This window comes from Carassius auratus, chromosome 19 (genome assembly GCF_003368295.1).
Source record: "Carassius auratus strain Wakin chromosome 19, ASM336829v1, whole genome shotgun sequence".
NCBI classification, from domain to species: domain Eukaryota; kingdom Metazoa; phylum Chordata; class Actinopteri; order Cypriniformes; family Cyprinidae; genus Carassius; species Carassius auratus.
The window spans coordinates 29116729-29143558 of NC_039261.1; the positions used below are offsets into that span (position 1 = coordinate 29116729).

The 26830-nt window shown below is 36.0% G+C and overlaps 3 protein-coding genes across 5 annotated transcripts; 1 reads left to right on the forward strand and 2 right to left on the reverse strand.

Annotated features, from left to right (window-relative positions):
* Positions 1–3526: 3526 nt before the first annotated feature.
* Positions 3527–11892, reverse strand: usf2 (upstream transcription factor 2, c-fos interacting). 2 transcript variants are annotated; one of them, XM_026290091.1, is made up of 11 exons: positions 11437–11892; positions 10188–10231; positions 9976–10094; positions 8659–8775; positions 8415–8571; positions 6921–7008; positions 6559–6603; positions 5621–5679; positions 5078–5172; positions 4864–4992; positions 3527–4752 (listed from the first exon to the last, which is right to left on the reverse strand). In XM_026290091.1, exons 1-11 carry the CDS (start codon positions 11472–11474, stop codon positions 4666–4668), a joined length of 978 nt encoding a protein of 325 aa, XP_026145876.1. In that variant the 5' UTR covers positions 11475–11892; the 3' UTR covers positions 3527–4665. The 2 variants fall into 2 exon arrangements, with proteins under 2 accessions (XP_026145876.1, XP_026145877.1); XM_026290092.1 differs by lacking the exon at positions 6559–6603 and having other exon boundaries at positions 11437–11891.
* A 2782-nt stretch (positions 11893–14674) lies between these two features.
* On the forward strand, positions 14675–19746 carry lim2.4 (lens intrinsic membrane protein 2.4). Of its 2 annotated transcripts, XM_026290094.1 has the most exons (5): positions 14675–14921; positions 16021–16234; positions 16664–16813; positions 16979–17113; positions 18429–18490. In XM_026290094.1, exons 2-5 carry the CDS (start codon positions 16057–16059, stop codon positions 18488–18490), a joined length of 525 nt encoding a protein of 174 aa, XP_026145879.1. In that variant the 5' UTR covers positions 14675–14921; positions 16021–16056. The 2 variants fall into 2 exon arrangements, with proteins under 2 accessions (XP_026145879.1, XP_026145878.1); XM_026290093.1 differs by lacking the exon at positions 14675–14921 and having other exon boundaries at positions 16057–16234; positions 18429–19746.
* A 1932-nt stretch (positions 19747–21678) lies between these two features.
* Positions 21679–23602, reverse strand: LOC113120306 (C3a anaphylatoxin chemotactic receptor-like). Its single transcript, XM_026290207.1, has 3 exons — positions 23463–23602; positions 22526–23063; positions 21679–22430 (listed from the first exon to the last, which is right to left on the reverse strand). Exons 2-3 carry the CDS (start codon positions 23060–23062, stop codon positions 21945–21947), a joined length of 1023 nt encoding a protein of 340 aa, XP_026145992.1. The 5' UTR covers position 23063; positions 23463–23602; the 3' UTR covers positions 21679–21944.
* Between the last annotated feature and the right edge of the window lie 3228 nt (positions 23603–26830).

Here is a 26830-nt window from a genome sequence, read left to right on the forward strand (position 1 = left end):
TAGATAAATAGATAAAGTGAGACTTTTTGATTTTTCAATTATATTGTTCAATTTTTTTTGCAACAGAAGAAGTATTAACACAATGATAGATGAATGCATATTAAAATAAGAGTCCCACTTGCATTCTCCAGTGCTTCAAAATGAAATCAAGAATATTATCAGTAAAAATCTTAATAATGCTTAATAATTCGTTACACACTCACCCAGTCTTTTGCTCTGTATACTCCACAGAAAAATACAAGCCACACCCGTACAAAGGTGTTTCCTGTCCATTTTTTTTTCTGCCTACGTGAACAGACCATATATAGAGTTCCTCTAGAACTGTATGATAGTAGTGAGAACCAGTGAAACACAATAATGCTGTCACAATGAATATACATGTATTTTTCATAAAAAAAGAAAGTAACAGCGAGTAGGTCTTTTCCATGGAGTTCAGCCTCAAACACATCCCTCCTGAGCCTTTTCAAGCTTTTGCCTATAATTTGCATTAAACCCCACTGCACCCTTCCTTATTTGGTAATGTATTCATACACACAAATTAGGTTGTGCTCATGATTTTTTATTTTTATTTCATATTAAACAGACTCTAAAGAACATGAACATATAAAAAGCAGACTTCAACAGAAAACACTCAAGCAAGCAAAAGAAATTACAAAAATGAAATTTTCCAAGTAAACAGTGTTTGAAAAGTTTCCGTGATTATTTGATATTCACCTGCAATTTGAAATAAGATTCATTAGAGTATACAAGAGTAGACATTTTCATAATTAGATGATATATTCAAGAATAGAACAGAAATCTATGAATATCATTATGGATGATAGATGCAAATGATCCCACCTCTTTACAAATTATTTTTTGTCCATTCTTTCACACCATTGTAACAGTCCCTCTGCTGCTTAGCATTTGCGCCACAGTTGTCTCTAAGCCAGTTTCCAAACTTCGCCTGGTCCTGGTTGAAGACCAGGAAATGGCCCTCGATGTCCCGTGCATGTCTTATACCATTGCCCTGGAGTCGCCCGCCAAGCGCACGACCAATTCCAGGAAGATCTTGTACAGGTTTATTTCCCATTGGCTCCAAACAGAACTGCCTGTGTTTTCGGGAAGTCATTGCAGCTAACTGTAGGTCAGACTCAGCAGTGATATTTGTTGTGAAGTCACAAAACTGAAAAAAGCTACATAAATGAGACATGTACAGTGTTTGAATTGTGTCAAAGCTTTTGGGGAGTCCCCCTAAACAGACCCCCTTCAAAAAAATATAGATATATTTTTTTCCTTTACCCTATTTACAACATCTGCAGTGAATTCATACTGTGATATAATTATTTAGGCTACAAAGCATTTTTCATAGCTTCATCATGAATTCAGTGCTTTATCATTAAATATCTGCTACTCAAACACAAGATTATTCTTACCCAGTTCTTTGCTTTCTGCCTGTGTGGATTTTGATTTCATGTAGGGCTTATATAGTCATAGCCCCTTCCTGAACAGACCATATATAGAGCTTTGTCTAGGTTTCTATTGTCTAGAAATGAAACTTTGTGATATGTACAAATGTAATCAAACCCGGCCTTAAAAATATCATGTCTTATTTATGTTTCTCATTCTTGAGAAATGAAACTTAACTCACTTTCTGAGCAGAACAAAAATGTGCCCTACTTACATGAAAGCCCAGAGAGTGCGTGCAGTTCTTTTCTATTTTTCAGTCATGACCTCTAAGCACCGTTAGATACATCATAGAATGTTAGACGGATACTTATTACATTTTACGATAAAGAGAGCAACTGAATGAGATGTGATCATGATGTCTTCTAAAAGATCTAGCAGTGAGACCCAGTGAAACAATATAAGGCTGTCGAGGTATACTGTATGTGTCTTTTCATGTTTGTACTGGAGTCGTAACAGACAAGAAAATTTTTAACTGCATTGCAGTTAATTTAAAGAGGTCATAAAAAGAAAAAGAAAATTATTTTGTGTATTTGGTGTAATAAAATGTGTTTATGTAGTTTAAAGGTTAAAAAACACATTATATTCCACATAATGTACATTAATGTTTTCTCCTGTATGCCCCACCTTCTGAAACACGTTTTTACAAAGCTTGTTGTTTTACAAAGCGAGGTATGCTCAGATTGGACAGCTCTCCAGTGTTGTGATTGGCCAAATGTTTCAAGCATCTGACGGAAATGTTACGCCCCCCAGCATATACTGTTAAGGCATTTCCCAGAGTACTGGCATGACAGAACAAAAACAATAAAACCCATTACAAACGAGGCAGTTGCTGCATCCAGTGGGAAAATAATAACTGATTATAATGACTTATGCTGTGCTTATACACACTGCGTGGATATTGCACCGCATAAACATAAAATGGATGTCTGCTTTTGTGATCGGAGAAATGACAAACAACAAGTGCTACTTTGCACTGCACAAAACTCGCGTTTGAATCACCAGTGGCAAAAACCTACTCACATACCGGAATCAGAAGTGCCAGACTGTCCTTGCAGAGTGAGGAATGGCCAGAGGCTTGAGTGAGAAACGGCTGGCAGATTCGACGAAGCATCAACCACACGTGACGACCCCGGGCTGGACACTGCTTCGTCCACAGTGAATGCTGATCTGGTGATCCACAGCGCAAAGTTGATGTATTTCCTCAGCAACTAGCATGGTCAGCTTTAGACATAATAAAGCAGATAATCATGCTCTTTCGGCACGATTTGCAAATCTTTCCACATAGTGATGTAGACATGTGGAGGCGTGTTTAAACAAGCCGTTTTAGGAGGGCATGACAGAGTCTTAACTTTGATAAAGAATATCTATTCGGATTTGAGACTTCAGTCTTTGAAACTTTACAGATCTTCTTTATGCACCAAGAGCTTGTAACACTCCAAAAAGAAAGGAAAATATTAATCACATCATATGACTACTTTACATTTATTTCAGCACTTTTGTTGCTTTGAAGGACAAAAAAAAAAAAAACCTGCATTGTTACTCTAGGTTTCTCTTTTATATAAGTATATACATAAACATCAACAGTCACTAGGTATAAACAAAGCAACTGCGTTGTATAGCTTATAGTCATGAAACCAGTGGTAAGAATGCCATGCTAAAGGTTCCTCAATTCAACCAAACATGAATAAAAATATTCTAAGATTTGATTTTAAAGCAGCAGTGCATTAGACTACAGTTCTTGACTCTGTCAATCAACAGTCATTCAAGTACAGCATTAAAACTGTGAAGAGGACATATAGTTTAATAAAGTTTATCTGTGCACTCTCTTTATTGCTATGTGGAAATTTAGAAACATTTATTGATGTTTAACTGCACTTTGCTATGATCACTGATTGCTTGAGATTTAACTTAAGCTGTTTTGTTTTGACCAATACACTAGAGACAGGTGGAGATAAATGAATGGGTGCTAGTCAATAATAATTTTCTTTTTTAATAGGTTTCCTTATGCATAGCTCATTAACTTCCATTGCCGTAAGATATTAATGCTCATACTCTTATAATTAAATGGTGTCTTATGTTCAAAGCTCATCTCTGATTTTATTGTTCAAAACTTTGTTGATCACGGTCTTAAACCAAATTAGGACTGTTACAAAATAAGATGGAAGATGAGCTTCAACAAAATAAGCCAGAACACTACTAGCAGTAGCAATTCTATTTGTTTCTATTGTGCATCTTCCATTTTATTTGCCTGGGAATTCAACAACTGGTTCAAATACATGATATATACAGTACATGTTTCTAGTATGTTAAAGCCAAAGGACAAAAAATGCAGGGTTAACAAGGTTAGTGGGGAGTTCCAGAGCCTTGGCTATTTTCCTGCACCTCAAAACCCTGAGCTACTTGTTCATCCTTCACTAAAATCACAGTGCATTAAATATAATGGACTCTGAAAAATGAAATTTATAGGTAATGCAGTTTTAGATATCATAAGTCTCTATTTTATATGAAAACATACTCTATGCACTTTTGTTTCTTTTCTAAGCAAATTTATACTGTAAATTACTCTTGATGTGCCACAATGTCAAGTCTCTGATCAGCCAGATAAATGCATTTCACAAAGTCTGATATATGGAAAGACTGCTGGACAGAAAAACAATCAAATTAAAAACATTAGCAAAGGTTTTGTATACCTGCTGCTACGCAATTTCTTTAAAGCTAATAAATACAATACCGCAGAACCCTTAAAAAAAAAAAAGAGAGAGAGAAAAAAAAATCTGTCATGTTATAGTAGTACTATTTGCCCGAAGTAAGAAAAATTAAAACCCACAAGGTGTTTCAAACAAAACAAAACATGAACATTAGGCATGAGCAGGCATACAACTGGATCACAAATCAGAGATTTAAACTAAAGACAAAGACTTATGGCAAGCGGGATACTTCTGGAAGAAGAGGGTTATTCCATTTAGACCGAATCCAGGTTGTTGAGTTCTCGTGAAAGTGAGGGAGAAAACAAAACGTGCTTGTACAGCAGATATTATTTTCACAATAGTCAGAATGTCTCTTGTCAGAAGGATGTGTCTGTGTATCAAATAAGCATTCACACCCTACTTGAGTTGCAGCACATCTTAAGTCTATGATGAGTTGTGAACAAGTGTGTCATTGAGGGTTATTTCTCCACTTGAGACTGTTTATTTATGAGAAGGTTTTTTTTTTTTGTCACTGTGATGTAGTTTCGCTGATTTCCAGGCCATGCTGTTGTAGTTGAGCTCTGAGAAGTGCATTGTCGTTCTTCAGGTCTTCAATCTGCAGGACAATGGACAATCAACATATTACAATGTGCCCAATCGGACTTGGTCAGTAAAATACCAACGATCTCATCAATTTACCAATTAGGATTTAATTTATTAAAAATACCTGTTGTCTTAGTAGCTCATTGTCCACTTGTATTCTCTCCACCTCCTTGTAGCTCTCCTGAAACCTCTGGTTAGTCTGTCGGAGTTCTCTAATGTAGTCGCACGCTTTAGACAGGATGCCTCCTTTACTCTAGAGAGGAGGACAAGCAGTTCATGAACATTAGCAGGTCTAAGAGGTACAACAGGCCCAAGAATAGAAGATCTAAGTTACTTACTGCTCCTGTTTTGGTATTGTCTATATTGCAGTCTGGGATGATTTTAGACAGCGTGACAATCCAGTTGTTGATTTTGTCTCTTCTTCTCCTTTCCACTTCAAAAACACAAATAAAACTAATTTAGCAACAGTCCAAACTGAGCCACTTCTGTTCTCTATACACTGAATTACTCAAAGCCAATATGAAATCCAAATTGACCCCATTTTCACTTCCTGATGCATGCTCCTGGTTTATGAATGAGTTATCAGCGTATGCTACTTTCAATTAAAAACCTGTCTTTACTAATGTGTTATTAAAGTGTAATAACTTCCACCACCGCAACAATTTAACTCCACATTACAATTCAATCAACTTCTGATGGACAATGATCCAGTTCTACATTTTTCTAGTTTAGTTTCATTTTAACTGAAAAAAAAAAAAAAATCATTACTTTTTACATTTGTTAAAATTGTGACATTGATCATGACATGTTCTGAACAGATTTTCCTGCTTTCACTGAAACTGTACATAATCTGAGCTCTAAAGAGACATGTGTTAGTTCACCTTCATTGTGCTGTGCTCTCCTTCGCTCATCACGAGGCGCCCGGGGGCCATCAATCTTCCTGTGCAGGTAAGACAGAGAAAAGAAAAAGACGACACTTGTGTTAGCTTGTTTAGTGCACCATTAAAATACCAAACACACCAAATTAATCTGCATGACAAAACACAACTGAAGCCTATCGGAAAACAAACATTTCTTCAGCCCATTTACTGATATTACAACAGTTCATTATTTAGTCATAAATTTTGGTTAGGTCAATTAAATTTTTACCCAAAGGTTGTATTAAGTCTGGACAAACAGGTTAGCCTAAAAGAAACATGTAACCCTTTGATTTTTCCTCATTTCGGTTTTTAGAGGTTGGAATTGATTCAACTGATGTCTTCCGAACATGAAGAAAACTCAAAACACCAGCAAACACATCTACAGTATTTATACAGTATTGGATTAAAGGAATAGTTCACCCAAAAATTTACATTTGCTGAAAATGTAATCACCCTCAAGCCATCAAAGATAAGACTAGTTTGTTTCTTTATTGAAACAGATTTGAAGAAATTTAACATTTCATCACTTGCTTACCAACGGATCATCTGCAGTGAATGGGTGCCGTCAGAATGAGAAACCAAATAGCTTATAAAAACATAACAGTAATCCACAAGATGTTAACTGATGGACTACAGTTATGTGGACTACTTGTTGATTATTATAATGTTTTTATTAGATTTTAGAACTCCAATTCTGACGGCACCCATTCACTGCAGAGCATCCATTACAGGATTACATTACTTGGTGAGCAAGTTATGTAAATTCCTCAGGTCTGAGGGAGAGTACATTTTCTGCGAATTTTAATTTTTGGGTGGACAATTCCTTTAAAAAGCCAGCTGCTCTAGAGACATACGGCTGGCAGTTGAAAGGGCGCGGGGATGTAAAAGGTCTTCCTCACCAGTCTGAATTGCTGTGTTGAAGAGTCTCATGTTCACCAAGGTCTCTGGGGATGGCAGGCAAGTGGGACAAATTTTTTCGGTTGTTTTTCTGACTGCACTTGATTGGACAATACTTTGCATATTTATATGTGAAATCAATGCATTTTAAAAATAGCGCCACACTCTCAATTTGAGGCGTTTTGCAGGAAAATTTATCAGGATTTGTTTTGAAATTCCACTCTTGTTCTGCAAACTGAAATTAATTTGGGGGAACGTGAAGGGATCAAATCATTATGTACATAGCACTGGAATCAGAGGGTGGACTGGGCTGTGCAGGGAGGGGGTGGGAAAGGGAGGGATGTTGACTCATTATCATACTTACGTAGAGTATGTGTGTGTACGAGGGGCGATGGTCCGTGGTGTTCCAGTCTGTAAAACATCTGGTGGACTCATCATCACGTAAAACTGACCTAAGGTTAACAAAAAAACAGAAATGTTGAAAAACACAATATGAATGAACTTGCACTTGCAGCATCTGTTATCAACACTGTATGTGAAAGAAAGCAGATTAACATACTCAGGGGTTAAAGCAAAAAAAAAAAAAAGCTTTAACATACACATACATAGGGTTATTTGGCACAAAAAAAAAAAATTGATTGCCCTTGAAACTAACTAGTAACGTATCTGCCATTGCCATTAGCCCTTGACAGGCTCAGACTGCAGATTATGGTGGAATATTTGAAACAGCAATAACATAAAAAAGGTTACTCTGCAATATAGTGGCAACACATGTAGCATTTGGGATGATTTTGATATCAAGTTTTTAAATGGTTAGCTTTGTCCTTGACAGGGTACAAGAATATTTGAAATCTCTGAAAATAGTTTTGTTCAAAAGAAACAATGATAAATTAAATAATAGGAAATGTAAAATAGGAAATATAAAAAGACGGTCCATTAAAATGGTCCAAGAACTGGTAACTTAAAACATGGTTCTTACAAATACTGCAAAATAAAATTCCAGGATTTTCTTGCACTACTTTTTTGATTTTCAAGGACTGAAATCAGATCTCTCTTATTTGTCAATATAGTTATTATTGTTGTTATATATTTTCATGAATATGTGATTGACCTGAAGAATGAAAGCTATGTCACACACTAGGAAAATATCGATATATTTGAGCAATATCACGCTCATAGACACTAGGAGTGTGATAGTACACTTAGAAATACTTTGGAATCAATGGGGACTTTCAATGGTTTAATTACTAGAATTTTTCAACATAAGAAAGAAACTCATACAGGTTTGGAATGACATTAGGGTGAGTAAACGACTTTTGGGTGAACCATTCCTTTAAGCGTACAACATTTGTCGTCATCCGTGCGTAACCATTTTTTCAACATGAAATTATAAACAGCTTCATTATTAACTGATTGACATGTATACATTTTTCTCTCTGCATGTAAACACCTTAATCTGTGTTGAGTCGGACTATAGAATGTGTAATATGTTACAGAAAAGCACCCTAATGGCAGATTTAAGTGCATCCAGCCATATTGAGTGTTTTACAGTAGGTAGGATGATTTTGCAAATTTTGAACCATTTCTGACCAAAGAAATTATAAAAAATATCTCCTGCAGCCATAGGACAAGTGGTTCAGTTGTAAAAACTATTCATGCTTCCCACTGACAATTTGGAGCACTCTAGAATTTAATGCTAAATTTATCATCACAATTCACATACAATTCTTCTAAATACAACTTATTTGCATCGCTGTTTTAGTGATTTGCATGTAAACCAGCAGAACATGTACAGCAGTAAAACATGCTCAGTATCAATGTCAAAAACTGTTTTTGGACTTCAGCATGTGAGACTGACCTCCGGCCTGTGTGAGGGTCGGATCAGACGTGGCCTGCACTGAGACAGCTGTACCGTCACTGACAGTTGCTGCTGGGAAGTAGGCGAAGCGTGTCTCCCCCCCGACTGTTTCCCCCGCTGGACTGCCTCCATTACTGAAAGGGTTCTGGATGACAGCCTATAGATATAGAAATATAAGAAACAATGACACTGCATTCATTTTTTGCTTTTCCCCATGCTCCCGTCCAGTCTTCTCCATACACACCTGTGCTACTGCTTGCTGTGCTCCGGCAAAGGCTGTGGACACTACACTGACTGCCGCTCCTCCATCTCCTGCTGCGTCCAAATGGTCCTCTGTTACCTGGACCACGCGATACGTCACCTGTACCAGGACACAACACAAAGGTCAACTTTGTAAGTATGTTTTGTATCCTTAAATTGCATAATCTAATTATGTGGCTTTAAATAACAAACGCATTAAAGCAAAAATGATTTCCCATTTGAAACTTACTTTCATGGTTTGACATTTCTGAATAAAATAGTATATTCCACAGTAAATAAAATAATCAGAAATCTAATTATAATAAATAGTGGACATTACATAGTAGAATATAAGCCTGCTAAAATAATCCCTATATAGTTATTTGGCTGGTGCTTAGCATCATCCAATAGCATGATAATGTCAGCAAAAAGAGAAAGCAGTTTCAGAGGGAGCCATTTTATTTTTATTAATGAATATGAATAAACAGATTTTTTTTTTCTTTTGGAATAATAGGCACCAATGAATATTTTACAATAACACCAGGAATATGCATTATGAAAGTGAATACAGGCAGTTTCTATTTCTTTTTGACTATGAACTGCTGTTTTATACAGCATTGTTCTTATTGTTAACTATAAAACAATACATTTAAAAAAATTGATTTTGTTAACTGACACAGAATTCAATGAAAATTGTATATAAATATAAATGAAAAACCTACACAGAAAAATCATAAATGAAAATGTGAAATGTTGCCTTGGCAACAAACTGAAATAAAATTGGTTTAAGTTGATTTACAAAAACAAATCGCTACATCGCTTTAAATAAATAAAAAATTCAATTACTAAAACTTAAACTAAACAAAAAAGAAAATATTACTATGAAAGCTCATTTGACAAAGAAATATTATATATAAACATATTACAATAATACAAAATATCTAAATAATTTGTGGTTACACTTTATTTTAAGGTTTCCTTGTTACAGTGTAATTATACATTTAAGTACTAATGAATATTTATTAACTACGTGTTCTTACTATACGTTTAAAGTTAGGATTAAGGTTTGGCTTAAGGTTGCTCTTATGCATGATTTATTGTTATTATAATAGTACATTATAATAGTAATAAACAGTTATGAATTCAATAGTATTGTAATAAAAATATAGAATTCTAAAATGACACTCGCAGACAAAAAATGCATTATACAGACATAAAAGCATTCTCATAAGAGCCGTGACTGAGACACAGTACTACAGGTCATGTTTTATTACAGAATGACTCCAGTTTGAACCCTGGAAAGGTCAAAGGTCGCACTGACCTGTCCACCAGAGTTCTCGGTCCGGAACTGGTATTGAACATTGTGGTCTGCAAAAGCTGCTGCTTGCTGGACACTTGCTATGGTAACCGCTGCCTGCTCCTCCGCCCCCACCCCCTCTCCTGAGAAATGCACCACAAACCAACAGCGTTATACTGACATATGCATCATTCACTGCTTGTACACATCATTCAGAGCTACATGTTTTTACTTACCCTCCTGCAGATGAACAACCTCCTCAGTTTCCTGTTTGTCGTGGCTGCACAGAGAAAGAGCATGTTCTGTGTCATCTTATGAAACTACTCAAAGGAAGATCTAGAGATCATACAGGCTTTGGACGGATTCTAGTTATGGAAATCTGACAGTCATTTCTGCTAAATGATTAACTCAAAACACTGGTTCAAAAATAATAGTGTTGTTTACAATAATAGTGTTTAAGTAATTGTGTATTTCAGTCCTTCAGTCCCTGGATATAATTTGCATTTATAATAAAAAAATAAAATAAAAAATTATTTAGAAAATGTTTTTTTACATGTTTTAAATTTGAGATTTTTTGTCATACTGCTATTGAACTCCTTTTTATTCTCAGGCAGATTTCTGAAAGAATAGCGAATCGATTCATTGAAAAGATCCGACTCAAAGAACAATTCGTTAACGAATCGGACTTATCTACTACATTCGGTATTGATGCAATTATTTAAAGAGGCGTTTGAACTATTTAGAAATCTATTAAAAAGGTAATGTTTGAGAAAAATGCTTTAGATATAAATCTGCCCTAGATCATCAAGATCGGTCTCCTTAACTTGGTCAACAGTGAACGCCCCCTTCTCATCACTAAAAAAAACGGTTCACCGTTTTTAAAGTGGTCTGCAAAATTCAAAAATACTAAAAGCAACGTTTTCTTCAGATAGAAATATATAGTCAAACAAACAACACTGGATTAAATAAACAGAGATCTAAACATATAAAGCATCTGGATGAAAAGACTGGGGGTTGTTTTCAGGTTGAAGGAATTTAACGTTAATGCTTAAAATCGCTGAAGAGCTTTTGTTCCGACAGTTACCAACTAAACACGACATTTCTACTTGAACATTAGTTCAGCATCTTTTATATTAAATAAAATATTAATATTGAAGACTATTGTTAATAGGAAAGGTACACCGGCTTGGAGTTGTTGTTTTATTTTCAAACACCAAGGACAGACAAAAATCTCCAAATTAGCAATCAGGCTAATAGTGATATAAATATGTCGACCATCGATGTTAAAACGACTGGGATATGTTGTTTCCTTCGTGCTATTCGTATCTGAAGTGTAACTTATTGTATTAGTGGCATGCACAAAACTTAATAAAAGTCAGAAAATAAACTTAAAAGATGATTGCTAACTGCCCTACTATAAAAACAGAGCAGAAAATGGTTGACTGGGGCCTTGAGGATGGCCGTGCATAAAGGACGCGCTCTCACCTCGTCGAGGTGTCCAAGCTCTGTTCGAGCATATCCATGAAGGCGAACGGATTTAAAAATGCGATATTCAGCGACACTTGAAATACGGGAGATGGAAGCGCTGATCACGGGGACAAACACACGGGTCATGTGAGAAAGACAGTCCAGGACACGTGAGGTGCAGGCTGGGCGAGGAGTTAAAATGGAGACCGCTGTGGAGGAAGACGGAAGGTGTACCGGTTGTTGTTGCGTATGTTACTCACTCCCACCCTTCTGTCTAGACGAGTCCTCGACCTGTTGAGTCGCTAAGTGGCTTCTTTTCAAACTATTAGCGCATACGTTAACACTGAATTTATTCACCGGTTTATTTTAAAGCCTTTGCTACATTAAAACCACGTTTTCGCCTTATTTGAGAACCGCGCTATATCGCTTTGCTATCGGTCTTCACGTATCCATCCGCGAGCGTTCTAACGGCTACATTTTAGCGCTGCCGTTAATAAGATATGGAGTGGAGTATTTAATTTAATATAAGTGCAGTTTAGGTTGAAATAAAGGAACAATAAAACATTTTAGGTACACGCAAATATAATAACACATTAATGGCTGTGTACGTATTCTGAAACGGCTTGTATTTGACCGGTAATGTTAACTTAAGGGGTAGAAAACGAACAAGTGGGGAGTCTTAATTATTGCGACAGACTCGCAACGCTTAAACTGGACATTGAAGTTCATATGAGATCTAACGTTACCTGTAACTAGCCTATTGCTATTACAACCTCGCGAGTTTCATTATGAATGGCATGACGCTTTGAAACGGCATTTAATAAATAAGTGAACCTAAAAACTTAACGTAACGTTACCTTGTGCTTTCGCCATGATTTAGAATCTGTCCGTATGTAATTCAACACATATAACGTGCACAAAATATACGATTTTTCCTTGGTCACATCAACACAGGGAATCACGAGTATGACGACGGGTGGTGATTTTTCCTCAGGTGACCTCCGCGATCCAATCCGGGTTTTTGGTCAAACCACATGACACGAATGCAAGAGTAGTAGATGGGAAATAGACTTTTGTTAACCTCCAATGTGAATAAACTGGCTAACATCATTTACACAGACGCTTAGATTGATTTACTCGAAATACACGTGTAACATGCTTTCAAAAACAAACATATGAGATTTTGTTGGTTGTTTCCCCACTGTACTCGGCTACTCTGTTCCTGAGCTTGTACTGCTGTTGTCACGAGGCTGTGCTGTATGACAAATTAAGCAAATGTCTTTTTAATTTGAGCCTCGTCTTAATTACGCAGTATATTTTATGTACACAGTCTGAGAAGTTAACGTAATTAAAACAATAATATTAAATTATCAGATAAAGCCAAATATATTTGCTAACATGGGAAGATGGATTTTTAACATGCCATATTTGTTAATCCAGCTCACACCTTAAGGGTTCAATTTCTATTATTAAAATAATGTGAACAATTTTGTCTTTGCCAGTTACTTAATACTTAAAACAAGTATAATTTTGGACATGTTTGGCAAAACCCCCATAGAAAATACTTTCAATGTCACCAGTAAGCCTAGTCTGCCCTACAATACAATTTGTTTCTTCAAATAATTTTCATTCAGGATTCGTTGAATCACCCAAAATAAAAGATTCAAGTTTTTATTTAACCTGACATTTGTAGTACAAAATGAAAGTTTGACCAAGTGCTTTTGGAGAATAAACTGTCCTGTTGACCATGCAAATATTCAGTGTCTCTATTGTTCACAGGTATTTTAATACAGTTCTCTCTCTCTCTCTCTCTCTCTCTCTCTCTCTCTCTCTCGCTCTCTCTCTAAGTATTTGTACCCCTTTTTTCATGTTTTATCTTGCTGCCTTATGTTAAACGGCTTTAAATTACTTTTTTCCATATCAATCTACACTCCATACATCATAATGATGGGAGAAAAAAATTTTTTTTAACATCTTTGCAAATGTGTAAAAAAATTAATAAACAAAATGAATGAATATATTGCATAAGACTCATATCCTTATCTGGGACAGTTAAAATGTAGCTCTGCAGCATTCATATTGCTTGTAGATGTACCTATCCTTTGAGTGAAGTTAACCTGTTGCAAATTCAATCAAATGTATATCAGTGCATAAACCAACCCCTGAGGTCAAAAGATCTGCCTGTAGAGCTCAGAAACAGGTTTGCATAAAGCCACATATCTGGGGAAGATTTCAGAACAACAACAAAAAAAATCTGCTTCATTGAAGGGTCACAGAAGCATGTAGCCTCCATGAACCTTAATGGAAGAAGTTTGAAACAGCCAGGACTGTTCCTAGAGCTGGCCTCCTGGCCAAACTGATCAATTGCTGGAGAAGGGCCTTGTTTAGGCTGGTGACCAAGAACCTGAAGGTCTCTCTAGTTGAGCTCCATGTGGATCCTATGTGGAGAAATCTACAGAAGGGCAACACACTGCAACACTCAACCGATCCGGGCTGTATGGTGGTGGTGGCAGTGAAACCAGGCACTGCTCATCACCTGCAGAGTACCATCCCAAAAGTAAAGTGTGCTATAGCAGCCTCATGCTGTGGGTCCTTTTTTCAGCGGCAGAGACTGAGGGACTTGTCAAAGTAGAAAAAAGCTAAATATTGAGATCAGCCTTAGTGAAAACCCAGTCCAGAGCATTCAGAACCTCCGATTGGGCAGAAGGTTTACCTTCCAACAGGACAATGGATTTTTGTAATTTATGCTCCAAAACTGCTGCTGAACCCATAAGTCAGTGTAGAATATGGATGGATAGATATTTTGCAGCATTTCTGAGGTACTGCTTTTTGTAAAAGAATTTCAATCAAGAATTTCACTCGACGGTACATTTGTATATACAGCAATGAAATTTATGGGAATAAATTTGATTAAACGGATGTGATTGTCAGTCATACAGTTACCCTTTTTTATCACATCACATGATGCTTCTCTGTAGCTTGTTTAGAAGCATTGACTTGGTTCATTAACACATTTACAGATAATATTTTTCTTATCTTTGAACAATTATTAAAATGGATTTAATAAGTTGATTTGCGAATGGGAAACACTGAGTTTATTGCACTTTAAACTATATGTATGCCATGGGTATCCACGCTGTGGCCCCTGTCAAAGCAGCCATGCAACTCAGCATTTTGCATTGACAGCTGTACCAAAGCAATCCTTTGAATGTGTACAGCTACAGAACAGTCTACTCTTCAAACAAAAGGAGGACCATTGACCTCATGCATACACATAGTGAAAAGTCAGACTCACCAGGGCCCCTGCCCTAACCAGTTCAAGTGTATTTGTTTCAGGGACAGAGGAGGTAGCATTTAAAGGATTTTGCTACCATCAACAAAAAGGGCAACACAGGTTGTCTATTGCTCTTTTGCCTCTTAACATCTCTCTCTCCCTCTCCACTCTCTCACTCCCTCTTTCCCCAAAGGATAAGCAAAGAGGGATTTGCCTCAGAAGCAACAAGGTAAGTGATAAAAACATTTTTTTTTTGTGTATATATCTGTAATTCTTAATATTCAGTTCATTGACTGAAACGTCAATGCAGTGAAAACAGAAATGTTTTCTCTCTTAATGACTATCTAGCCATGAATATCTATATAATTCTCATGTTTTAATGAGACAGGCTTCTAAATTTCAATATGTTGAAGTATACTGAAAAAGTGTTTAAAAAATTGTATTTTTAAGCTTCTTTTGTGAAGAAATTTGATGAACAAAATGAATTATGCAACTATAAAGAAATCTATTTCTGTAAAGCCTGTGGGATGTTTTTAAATAATACGAAATTCATAATGCTATTTTGGAATTTTATCTAAAAATGCTCAAATGCTTCTGTGTCTAAATCGGGTAATTTAGATGTATTAATATTTATACATGTTACTATTTAAATAAACAATAATATTTTTAATCTACTAAATTAAATATTTTGCCAAAAGATAAGGATTTTTTTATTTAGCCATATATAGTTTGAAAATAATTTTTTTATAACATGTATTATTTACAGTCTTTTTACTAGTTTTACTAGATTTTTGTGCCATTCATGAATGTGTTGTCAATATAAGCATCTGTATGTGTAAAATAAAAACTTTCCTCCTATCAAAAGTAATAAAAAAGTGTATATCTCCTTCCTGCGTAGTTGCAAAAAACGGTAACATCTGCATTTTTAAGTTGACGAAGCATGATGAATGAAATTATTTATGCAAGCATAAACTGTATAGCTTGAAAAGCAATTTAAAAAAAATAGATATTGCTTATAATGCCAAATTTATTATGCTAATTTGCTCATTTATTTTTAAAACATGCATGCTTTTGTGATTAAATTGAGTGAGTTATTTTAATATACTAATATTAATACATGTTTTATATAATATGTTTCATTTGTTGAATTACAAAATTTGTGTTGAAATATCTGTGGACATTTTAACAGGTTTGAAGAGAAAGAAATTGCTTGATTTGACTTTTTATTGATATTTTTGGTTTATTAAAGGAAGTCCATTTGTGACATTTATTCACGTGTGCACATACGCATCTTTGTGTAAAATTAAAACATCTCTCCTTGTCTGTAGTGTATATCTCCTTCCTGCACAGTCACAGCCTGTATCATGATGTACAGCTTTATGGGCGGTGGCCTGTTCTGTGCCATTATTGGGAACATCCTAATAGTGGTTTGCACAGCGACAGACTACTGGATGCAGTATCGCCTCTCAGGCAGCTATGCCCACCAGGGCCTGTGGAGGTACTGCATGGCCAACAAGTGCTACATGCAGACAGCAAATATAGGTAAGAAAATGCATTCGAACTCCAGTTTTTTTGTGTCTATGCATTCTTGGCTATTTTAAGTCATTTTGAAGTTCTAAGTCATGTAGATTCAACAGCATTATATAAGAAATCTGGCACCTTGCGTCTAGAACATTTTTGCCTGTAGATGGCAGTGCTTTAATATTTTTGCCATAAAGAGCGCCACACTTTGGTTTGTATTGTCTGAGACTTGCACAGTCATATTCTGAACACGTGTTCCAAAGTTGTACCCCTGGTCTAATAAAATGGCATCTAAGCTGTACTCTGGTTCATTTAAGGTGATTCTGCAGAGACCGTTCTTCAAAGATCACATGAGAAAAATCAGACAAACAGTGATGGCTGGGATGAGAAGAGAATGAACATAGCCATCTTGACTGTTGTTTTATGATCATTTCTTGTCTGTTTCCCCAGCATACTGGAATGCCACAAGGGCATTCATGATCCTATCGGGAATGGCATGCTTTGCGGGCATCATGGCAGGCATCCTCTCATTTGCCCATTTTTCTGCCTTTGAGAGATTCAGTCGTTCCTTTGCAGCAGGAGTCATGTTTTTCATCTCCAGTGAGTCACAAAACACAGGCACATTGAGCTGTAGAATGTGACATTTTTGCACATTTAAATATAAATAAAAACTCAAAAGTTCTCCAAGTTAAAAATATAGATGGCACTGCACACTACGTTTCCTCTCTCCATTTTTAACTCATCACTTTTTTTTTTTACGCTCAGCTTTGTTTGTGCTGCTGGCTATGTCGATCTACACTGGTGTAACCTTAAGTTTTCTGGGCAAGCGATTCGGAGACTGGCGCTTCTCCTGGTCCTACATACTTGGATGGGTGGCCATGCTCATGACCTTCTTTGCAGGTGATAGAAAATCTCATAGACTGATATTAAATGCAACTGTATGTACTTTTGTGAATTTTTGTGACTTTTGACCCCCTTTCAGTTAAGCGAGTGGAATACACTGTCATAATTACAGTGGATAGTTGTTCACACATTTGTTGGTACCATAAAGCAATCTGCATTTTTGGTCGCAACTTACGTACTCCCTGAACAGACTTTTGGAAGGAGCATAAAAACCTACATACAGTTGCTTTACATACAGGCATTGCATTGAATCAAAAGTTCAAGTGACAGAACATAATAAAGTGCTAAAAGTTATGAAATGTTATCATGGTGAAGAATGGAAATAATATGCCTAAGAATGTGGTTGAAAGGACTTTGATTGACCTCACCATAAAGTTCTGTCACAGAAAATAAAACCAGAATTTGCATGCAGACCAAACTCATATTAAAAAGCACATTAAAATGTAAGTGTGCCTGTTTTTATTATTTAAAGGAATAGTTCACCCAAAAATAGAAATAATATAATTAATTACTCGCCCTCATGTCGTTCCAAACCTGTAAGACCTTTGTTCATCTTCGTAACACAAATTAAGATATTTTGATGAAATCCACGAGCTCTCTGACCCTCCATAGACATCAAGGGTCCTACCGCGATCAAGGCTCAGAAACGTAGTAAGGACATTGTTAAAATGGTCCATGTGACATCAGTGGTTCAACTGTAATTATATGAAGCTACGAGAATACTTTTCTGTGAAACGTTATCAAACTATTGAAAACGTTATCAAAACAATTCTTCTCCTCCGCATCACCCTAGGGCGTCATTCTCCAAAATGGCGCTCTAGGATGACGCGAAAGAGAAGAATTTTGAATAAAGTATATTTTAGTTTTCATTTTGCACAAAACATATTCTCATAGCTTCACAAAATTATGGTTCAACCACTCATGTCACATGGACTATTTTAACAATGTCCATGCTATGTTTCTGTGCGCTTGTTTGTGGTAGTACCCTTGCTGTCTATGGAGGTCAGAGATCTCTCGGATTTCATCAAAAATATCTTAATTTGTGTTCGGAAAGATAAACAGAGGTCTAAAGGGTTTGGAACAGCATAAGGGTGCGTAATAAATTATATAATTTTCATTTTTGGGGCAAACTAACCCTTTAATGTATGGTGGCCTACCAATGGTTTGGAACAAACAAAAACAGATAAGTAAATATAATTGCTGTTACATGTACATGCTTATTCTTTCGTGTATTTATTCATTTTTTTGTTGATACTTGTACAAACATTAACACTTATTTAAATGTTTATGATTTGAAAATTGTCTTTTGCAGGGATATTTTACATGTGTGCCCACAGAATGTATGAATCCAGGAGAGTGGTTGGAAGTCGCTAACCTGAAGAAGGAAAAACTGCATGCAGCAGGAAGTTTGGGCTCAGAAATTGTCAGGAACTTCCTCAAACCTTAATGTTATATAAGTTTAATAAATTTAAAGTTCAGAAATACAATGACAAATTTAAAGTTTAAGAGCACTTTAAAAGACTCACTTTTTTTTAAAAACACGCACACATTTGTATAATTCTTCACAGATAAAAATACCGGTCTTCACAAGCGTTTATTTCACTTTTCATATTTTTTTTTCAATAAAATTCCACATCAAATCAGTTTCTGTGAAATTTCTGTCTTAATGTATTGTAGCATTGCAATACATTTTGACTTTACATACTGTAAACAATTTTTTTAGAGTGTCTTTTTAACATGTTGTTGGAAGTTAGAGCTTGTACATGTAGTTATATGTTTTGCCATTTACAATACTTTTACATTTAGTGTTGCATCGTTTTTGCAACTGTTCCTAAGCATTTCTTTCACCTTGTAGACATGAGTATCAGACTTTTTTTTTACAGTTTCACACCAGCTCAAATACATATTCAGCAAGTATGGCACATACTGTGTTAAGCAGTTGTGAGCAAAAAATGGAGCAGAAAAAAATCAAAGGTTTAAATTTTTATATAGCAGTATGGGTGTATTTTGAGACCCTCATTACATTTTTATTTATTCATTTTATTTTTTTGTATCTTTTATGTTCTATCAGGGTTACATTTTGTTTTGCTGTCTCTCCTTCAAGCTTCCGTGTTCGTATTGCCTACATTGCATTGCTCTTATTTGCACATCCTGTCATCACTAACATCTTCGATTTCCCCAAGGCATATGTACTCCTGATGGGTCTGCAGTGAACATCCACTGCCCCAAACACATGAAATAAACCTTTGGAGCTCTGCAAAACCTTGGTAGAGCAGCTGCTCCCAACAATGTTCATGATGTGTTCATGTGCTCCACATAAAAGCTCTTTCACAAAACACATGTTTTTTGTTAAATGAGCTTCAGGTTCTTTTTAGCCTTTCACTACTTTTTAGAATGCACGTTTAAAGTTAGTCATGTTATGACAAGTGCTTTTGCTTTCCTGCTTCTGGTTTTATGACCACTAAATTGCATTATGATGGGGTAGAGTTTGGTAACCTTCAAGATCCTTCAGATTTTTACTCTTCTGTCTGGTCATGTTGTGCAATGAAATTTTGAATCAGACCTTTGTGCTTCCATGTGGATTCTGCTCATGTTTTATTAAACAGAAGTACAGTACACACATTTTAAAAAAAAATATAAAATCCCAGTTGACAATACTTGATTTAGGTTGACTGGACTAGGAAATAATCGGAAGTTGTTTCAACAAGAAATATATTGTCAAGTTAAAAAAAATAATAAAATAAAAAACAATTTAGCCAATGGGGTAACAAAGTATTTTTAGTTGACTTATAAAATAATTTTATTCAGTGTTTGTTGTAAAAAGTTGGAGCTTGAAGTTATATGTAACGGTTTTGCAATTGAATTTCACATTTAGCGTTGCATGATTTTTGCAACTGTGCATTTCTTTCACCATGTAGACATAAGACTTGTTTTACAGTTTCACATCAGCTACATATACCGAATACATATTCAGCAAGTATGACACATCCTGTGTTGAGCAGTTGTGAGAAAAATTGAGCAAAAAAGCTTGAAGTTGGATTTACATTTTTATATAGCAGTAAATGGGAGTATTTTGAGACCCTCATCACATTTTCATTTTTATTTATTTATTGAAGCTTTTACGTTTTATCAGGGCTTAGTATGCCAGCTCTTTTAATATTAATTTCAGATTGTTATAGCTTTCTCTCTTTTATTCATAGAAATGGTGGTTGTTCCTCATCTGAACTTTTTGCCAAGTGAGGTACAGAAAGTAAAAGTAGCCTGTGAAGTGTAGAAAGTCTTGCAAAAATATTCAGAGTCAGAGATCCAGAAGATACTTTAAGACTTTATAAAAAGAAACAATAAACCTTCCAATATGTGTTGGCTATATTTTCATAAAAACATGAGCCGCTTAAATGAAAAAAGGTATAATATAACTGATATTCAAAATGGTAAGCAAGCTGTTTTGTTTACATTTCGCATATCTGCGTATATCTCATCTATCCATGTTTTGGTTTCTCATTTTAAATGACGAATATATATACAGTACAGACCAAAATTTTGGACACACCTTCTCATTCAAAGAGTTTTCTTTATTTTCATGACTATGAAAATTGTAGAGTCACATTGAAGGCAAGGACTATTTGACCAAGAAGGAGAGTGATGGGGTTCTGCGCCAGATGACCTGGCCTCCACAGTCACCGGACCTGATCCCAATCAAGATGGTTTAGGGGTGAGCTGGACCGCAGACAGAAGGCAAAAGAACCAACAAGTGCTAAGCATCTCTCGGGGAACTCCTTCAAGACTGTTGGAAGAGCATTTCAGGTGACTACCTCTTGAAGCTCATCAAGAGAATGCCAAGAGTGTGCAAAGCAGTAAAGTAGTTACTGAGTGTTGAAATTAGGACTTTTGCGCATTGTGTGTGTGTGTGTGTGTGTGTGTGTGTGAGAGAGAGAGAGAGAGAGAGAGAGAGAGACGGTCACACAGTTGAGTCAGCTGTCTTAACTGTCCATGGCTTGTGTACTGCAAACAGATGAGCTTCATTACTGTGTCTGTCACACGACTCTATTCCCCTTTCACGCTTGAACTGATGGTAAAACTAAGGACATTATTAACTGTCTTTACATTTATTTGGAAATATGAAGTGATTATGGAAAGGGGCTTTACATTTCGTGTTCGGCCATTCACAAAGCACGGGGTCAGTTGGCCAATCAGAGCAGACTGTGCTTGTCAGAATTATGAAAATTGTGTCAGTGTCCATAAACTGAATATATGCACCTAACTGTATTTCATCACTTTCTCTAGAAATGCAATTCATGCCCTCTTTTTTTCTAATGTATTCTGTTACAAAACTATGTAAAAACCCCAACAAACCACCACAGTTCCTCCAAATTTTGTCTTGGCAACAAAGAATTTCATTTTGAATTTTGTGTGTTACAGTACTTGTTGGTTACAATAGTTGTCTCAACAATATTTGAAAAAAAAAAAAAATGCATTATATCAGCTGAAATATAAACTTTTCTTCACTTCACCTCAGAAAATGTTCTTTCTTTTTTTTTCAATTCTTTATTCATGTATAGGCAAACAAGCAGCTCATATTTATTTGTATGGTGAAAGCTGACATTTTCAAAGCTTTTTGACAAGGTTACGTTTAAATAGCATATGACAAATACTGAAAATATTCTGACAATAACAGGTACAGTAAATTAATTATGCATATTTAGCTCTGGCTTTGTTTTTAATATATCTAACATCTTTTTTAACTGAAACGGCAGATCATACAGTGCATGCAGCTAAGAAACAGTTTCATGCAATCGCATCTCATCTAATAACTTGGTTATAAAAAGTTTTATAAGAATTTTGATTCACACTCAGTATCTGCATTCTTTTGGATGGAATCAATACTTTCTTCCTTAGTGCCTTGTTGTGAGATACTTTGGTCTTCCTCCGTAAGTGCTCTGTGAAAAATGCCAGACAGGCTTTGGTTGCAGCGTCGGCGAACATCCAGTCCCATGCAGAAATACAGAACTGGGTTCACACAGCTGTTGAAATAAGCTAAGTGTGAAGCCATAGTCCATCCTTTTTTTACTGCCTTATGGTCTTTGTTCACCAACTTGACCAGCCCTAGAAAGTGGTATGGAGCCCAACATAAGAAAAAGGCACAGACCAACACAGCAAGAATCCGAAGAGGCCTTGATTTTCCAGAGAGCCGTGTTCTGCGTATCCCAACAGCAGCTAGTATGTAACAGATGAGGATGACCAGGAAGGGCAACACGAATCCACAGATGAAACGAATGCAGTAGTAGATATACTTTTCTGAATTGTCACCTGTCTCCTGAAAATCAAATTATAAATACACATTTACATATTTATTACATTTTATTATATAATTAATTACATAATAATATGAAAGGTGATTCATGCAGTAACCTTCAGTGAGCATTGGCTCACGTTGTTCTTGTAAGGAAAGACTTCCCGGTACACAAAGTACGGTGAACTAAAGATCACCGCCACAATCCAAACTCCAACACTGACCACACGAGCGGCAAATAACGTCCGTCGTTCTCTGGTGAACACTGGATTGCAAACGCAGAGCGCTCGATCCACACTGATGACGGCCAGAAGAAAAACACTGCAGAACATGTTGGCGTACTTGAAGAAACCATTGAACTTGCAGAGAAAGAGTCCAAAAGGCCAGTTGTTAAAAAAAAGCTTTTTGGAGAGAGAAATAGCTCGCGTCATGCAGAAGATCAGGTCTGCTATGGCGAGATTGACCAGCCATACGTTAGTGACATTGGGCTTCATACGGAAGCTGGCCATCCAGATGACCAAAGAGTTCCCAGTGGTGCCGAAGATAACAATGATGGCGAGGATGACAATGCTGAACTTATTCACCGTGTCCCCAGTGTCCACCTTAGCATTCACATGCTGATTAGTGTGAGGAAGAAGAGTTGTGTTGGAGGTCATTCTGCAATCAAGATAGATGAATGTATAAATGTTCATTCAGTTGGTCTGTTTATCAATAGTTTGTTTACAACAAGAAAGAATAAGTTACAATGAGTCCCATAGGAATCTCAAAAATTCTAAAATAGATAACATTTTCATAATTTTGTATGTGAAGGTTGCACCACCATCTAAAATCAGACAAGAGAACCCCCCCATGTGAACATTACACCATGAAGTGCATTCAAAATGTGTAATTCAAATTAAACATAAACTTGTAGGGTTTATACTTATAGATTTTGAATTATTCATTAACATCACGAATACAAACATTTTGAATTTCAGAAATCATTGTGTAAATGTTGAATTGTCTTTAATTCCAAGGTTTTATATATATATACAGTTTTGATGTGGGTTTTCTTACCTGTTTTTTTCTTCTTTAAAAAAAAAAATGAAACACTGCTGCAGTAATCCTTTGTGAATGAGGTAGCTGGAGTTGACTAAAATGTCATTTTTTTGATAAATCAGTCAGTGGCGAGTTCTTTGGTGGTTCTCTTCTGACAAAGAAGGGACAAACCAGAAGGGGAGGAGACATACACAAACAAAATATATATACATGTGTCTGTCTCCTCCCACTTCCCGTTTGTCCCTTTATGAAATTGATGATGGTGTTGCAATTATGAAGCTAAGTGATATCACAGATAATTTTCTAGTTTTGTGTAAACTTCATATAGCTAAAACTGTAAATTCTACTTCGTTACAAGTACTGTAGAATCATCACTTCTACCACAAAAGACTGCTTCGTAAGTAATCTTCTCAATTCCTTAGCACATCCAAAAACTCAGAACAACTCTCTTTTCTAGCATTTTAGATACGGTTGCTCCTTTATGCTTAAGGAAGAAGTCTGAAACAGTGGTATAATGAGCACACTTGCACCCTAAAAAGAGCAGCCTGGAAAACGGAGCATGGGGGAAAACAAAACTAGAGGTATTTCGTATTGCTTGGTGGGAAAGTATACAGAAGAGCAATAAAAAGCCTGGAATTGAACTGCTGATTTCGTCTGGTCAGAGGAGAATTGGCTGCCTGACTAAGGTTTTTTCTCCATTATGTCACCGATGCAGTTTTGGTTCCTAGCTTCTGTCACCCCTGGCTTGCTTAGTTGGGGACACTTCATTTACAGCAATTCTGTCAACTTGATTGCACAGATACTATTTAAACTGAACTGAGCTGGATGATGGCATCATTGAATTCAATGATGAACTGCCTTTTTTTGAATTATATTATAGTGTTCCTGTTGCTCAATTGGTAGAGCATTGTGTTATCAAGCGCAAGGTTGGGGGTTAAATTCCCCGGGAACAAATGATAGGTAAAAATTGATAGCCTGAATGCACTGTAAGTCGCTTTGGATAAAAGCGTCTGCTAAATGCATAAATTTAATTTAATTTATTATTGACACACTGTTTTCCTATTTAATGCTGTTCAGTTGTTTTGTTAAAATCTTTATTTTTAAAAGTGCTATATAAATATAGGTGACTTTATATGTTCTTGGAAGGCTGGAAGATGTATTAAAGGCAAATGGTATCCAGTTAAATGTTGTCTGCATTGTATGTCTATAAAAACATCTGCTAGGTGGTTTGTTTGAGGAGGAAATCAACTTCTCACTCTTCTCTCCAAAACATTCTATAGTGGTTTGATAATATTCAAGTTACCTGTGTTGCTGTTCAGATTTTATGATCATGACCATTTTTTGTTTTGTTATTTTTTTTAAACTATTTTTTTTATTTGTACTTAAACTACTCTGCATTGCCATTTGTAACAGCTACGGAAGTGCTATTATTTTTCAGATGAATTGTGGCGAACAAGATTTTTAAGAAAATTTAATTCAGTGTTCTTAAATCTTTAAGTTCACTGAACTTGTGAAACAGTTACTTAATACTCAAGTTTTCATACTAACTTCTAGTTTCCTCTACTAAGAGATGAGTGTGGTTTATAAAATAAAAAATGAGCTAATGTTCTGCATACTACACACAGACGGGCAAAGCGAGACTGTGATGCCAATAAGAGAATTAACATAACTATCAATGTAATATATCCATAAGACATTTATAATGTAAAAAGAGTAGGATGACATTCATTTACCACTATGTGCCAGTATTCTATAATACGATATATCATGGTCATGAATATGCACAATATTGTTAACGTGGGCACTTCTAAATACCGTGAATAATCATATATTACAAATTATTCGGAAATTTGAATGCATTTTAAGAATACTTTTCCCATCAACTGGTCAAAATGCACAACACCCCTGTATTCTGCATAAAAGACACGTTTGCTGCTCTGATGTAAACAAGCAGAAGTAAAAGCGACATGACGTACTGTATGGTGACCCATACTCAGAATTCGTGCTCTGGATTTAACCCATCCAAAGTGCACACACACAGACCATGAACACACCCCCGAAGCAGTGGGCAGCCATTTATGCTGGGGCACCCAGGGAGCAGTTGGGGGTGTGGTGCCTTGCTCAAGGCCACATAAGTCATGGTATTGCCGGCCTAAGATTCAAACCCACAAACCTAGAGTAAGGCGTCAAATTATCTAACCACTAGGCCATGACTTTCCTTAGCGCACGTGAGAAGCACATGGGGAACACGTGAGAGAAGTGCTGAATAAAAGAACATTAACTCTCTGACAGCAGATGGCGATAAACTGCAGAAAATGAAGCCTTTACCCTGGCAACCTCATAAACAAAGCAGTTGCCCTACTTTCGTATTTAAAAAGACATTCAGATTTTGTGGATGGTGTTCACCACAGCCCCAAAGACTTAAATATTAGATATTATATTATAAAATACTATAGACTACTATATTATATTTAAATACTTAAATATAAGACTTAATGGGCTATTTATTTTCAAGCTTTTTTATTCATTTTAATCTGGACTACAACATGCCCTAGATATTGTTTGAAAGTGTTTTGTTTCTTTATTGTTCCTTCACACTTTACATTACACTTTTCTTCATTAGTTAACATTAGTTAATTCATTAGTTAACATAAACTGCCAATTGCAACTGTGTCATATAATGAGCTAACTTGAACTTAGAGTTGTATTTGAGCCTATATTATATATTGAGTCTGGTTTCTCTCAAGGTTTTTTCTCCATTCTGTCACCGATGGAGTTTTGGTTCCTTGCCGCTGTGGCCTCTGGCTTGCTTAGTTAGGGACACTTCATTTGCAGTGATATCGTTGACTTTATTGCAAATGATTGCACATATACTATTTAAACTGAATTGAGTGATGAACTGATCCAATGATGAACTCCCTTTAACTGTCATTTTGCATTATTGACACACTGTTTTCCTAATTTATGTTGTTCAGTTGCTTTGACACAATCTGTTTTGTTTGAATTGCTATATAAATAAAGTTCCGACAGGAACCACTTTGGCAGTTTATTTGAGTTTATTGAACACAAATTATCTTTGGCGGTATGGTTCCTTATGGGGGTTCTTGCTCCCAGAATAATGAACATACAAGAACTTTAACATTAACCCCCTGGAACCATGAATTTAGAACTACATAACAATTAAGACTTTTAATAAAGTCTTTAAAGCAAACAGTGATAATCATGTAGATGTGGCAGTGGGACATCTAGCCTGTAGCCTGGTTATGAAGATGGGTGTCTCTCAGCAGTGAGGTCCATGTCAGCTAAGATTTTTGGAAGCCTTAGTGATCTGAAACAAACAAGACGACAGCCAGAAGGTGCGCAGTAGTGTGCTCATGCTTATAATG

What these genes read in the sequence shown, in the direction of transcription:
- usf2 (XM_026290091.1), bottom strand. Translation starts at nt 11,474, where the DNA reads ATGGATATGCTCGAACAGAGCTTGGACACCTCGACGAG. An exon ending in CCGAGAACTCTGGTGGACAG is followed by an intron (nt 8,776 to 9,975) that starts GTCAGTGCGACC and finishes GTCCTGGTACAG; the next exon opens with GTGACGTATCGCGTGGTCCA. An exon ending in CAACACAGCAATTCAGACTG is followed by an intron (nt 5,680 to 6,558) that starts GTGAGGAAGACC and finishes TTACCTGCACAG; the next exon opens with GAAGATTGATGGCCCCCGGG.
- lim2.4 (XM_026290094.1), top strand. Translation starts at nt 16,057, where the DNA reads ATGATGTACAGCTTTATGGGCGGTGGCCTGTTCTGTGCCATTATTGGG. An exon ending in CATGCAGACAGCAAATATAG is followed by an intron (nt 16,235 to 16,663) that starts GTAAGAAAATGC and finishes CTGTTTCCCCAG; the next exon opens with CATACTGGAATGCCACAAGG. An exon ending in GCTCATGACCTTCTTTGCAG is followed by an intron (nt 17,114 to 18,428) that starts GTGATAGAAAAT and finishes TGTCTTTTGCAG; the next exon opens with GGATATTTTACATGTGTGCC.
- LOC113120306 (XM_026290207.1), bottom strand. Translation starts at nt 23,062, where the DNA reads ATGACCTCCAACACAACTCTTCTTCCTCACACTAATCAGCATGTGAAT. An exon ending in TGAGCCAATGCTCACTGAAG is followed by an intron (nt 22,431 to 22,525) that starts GTTACTGCATGA and finishes TTTGATTTTCAG; the next exon opens with GAGACAGGTGACAATTCAGA.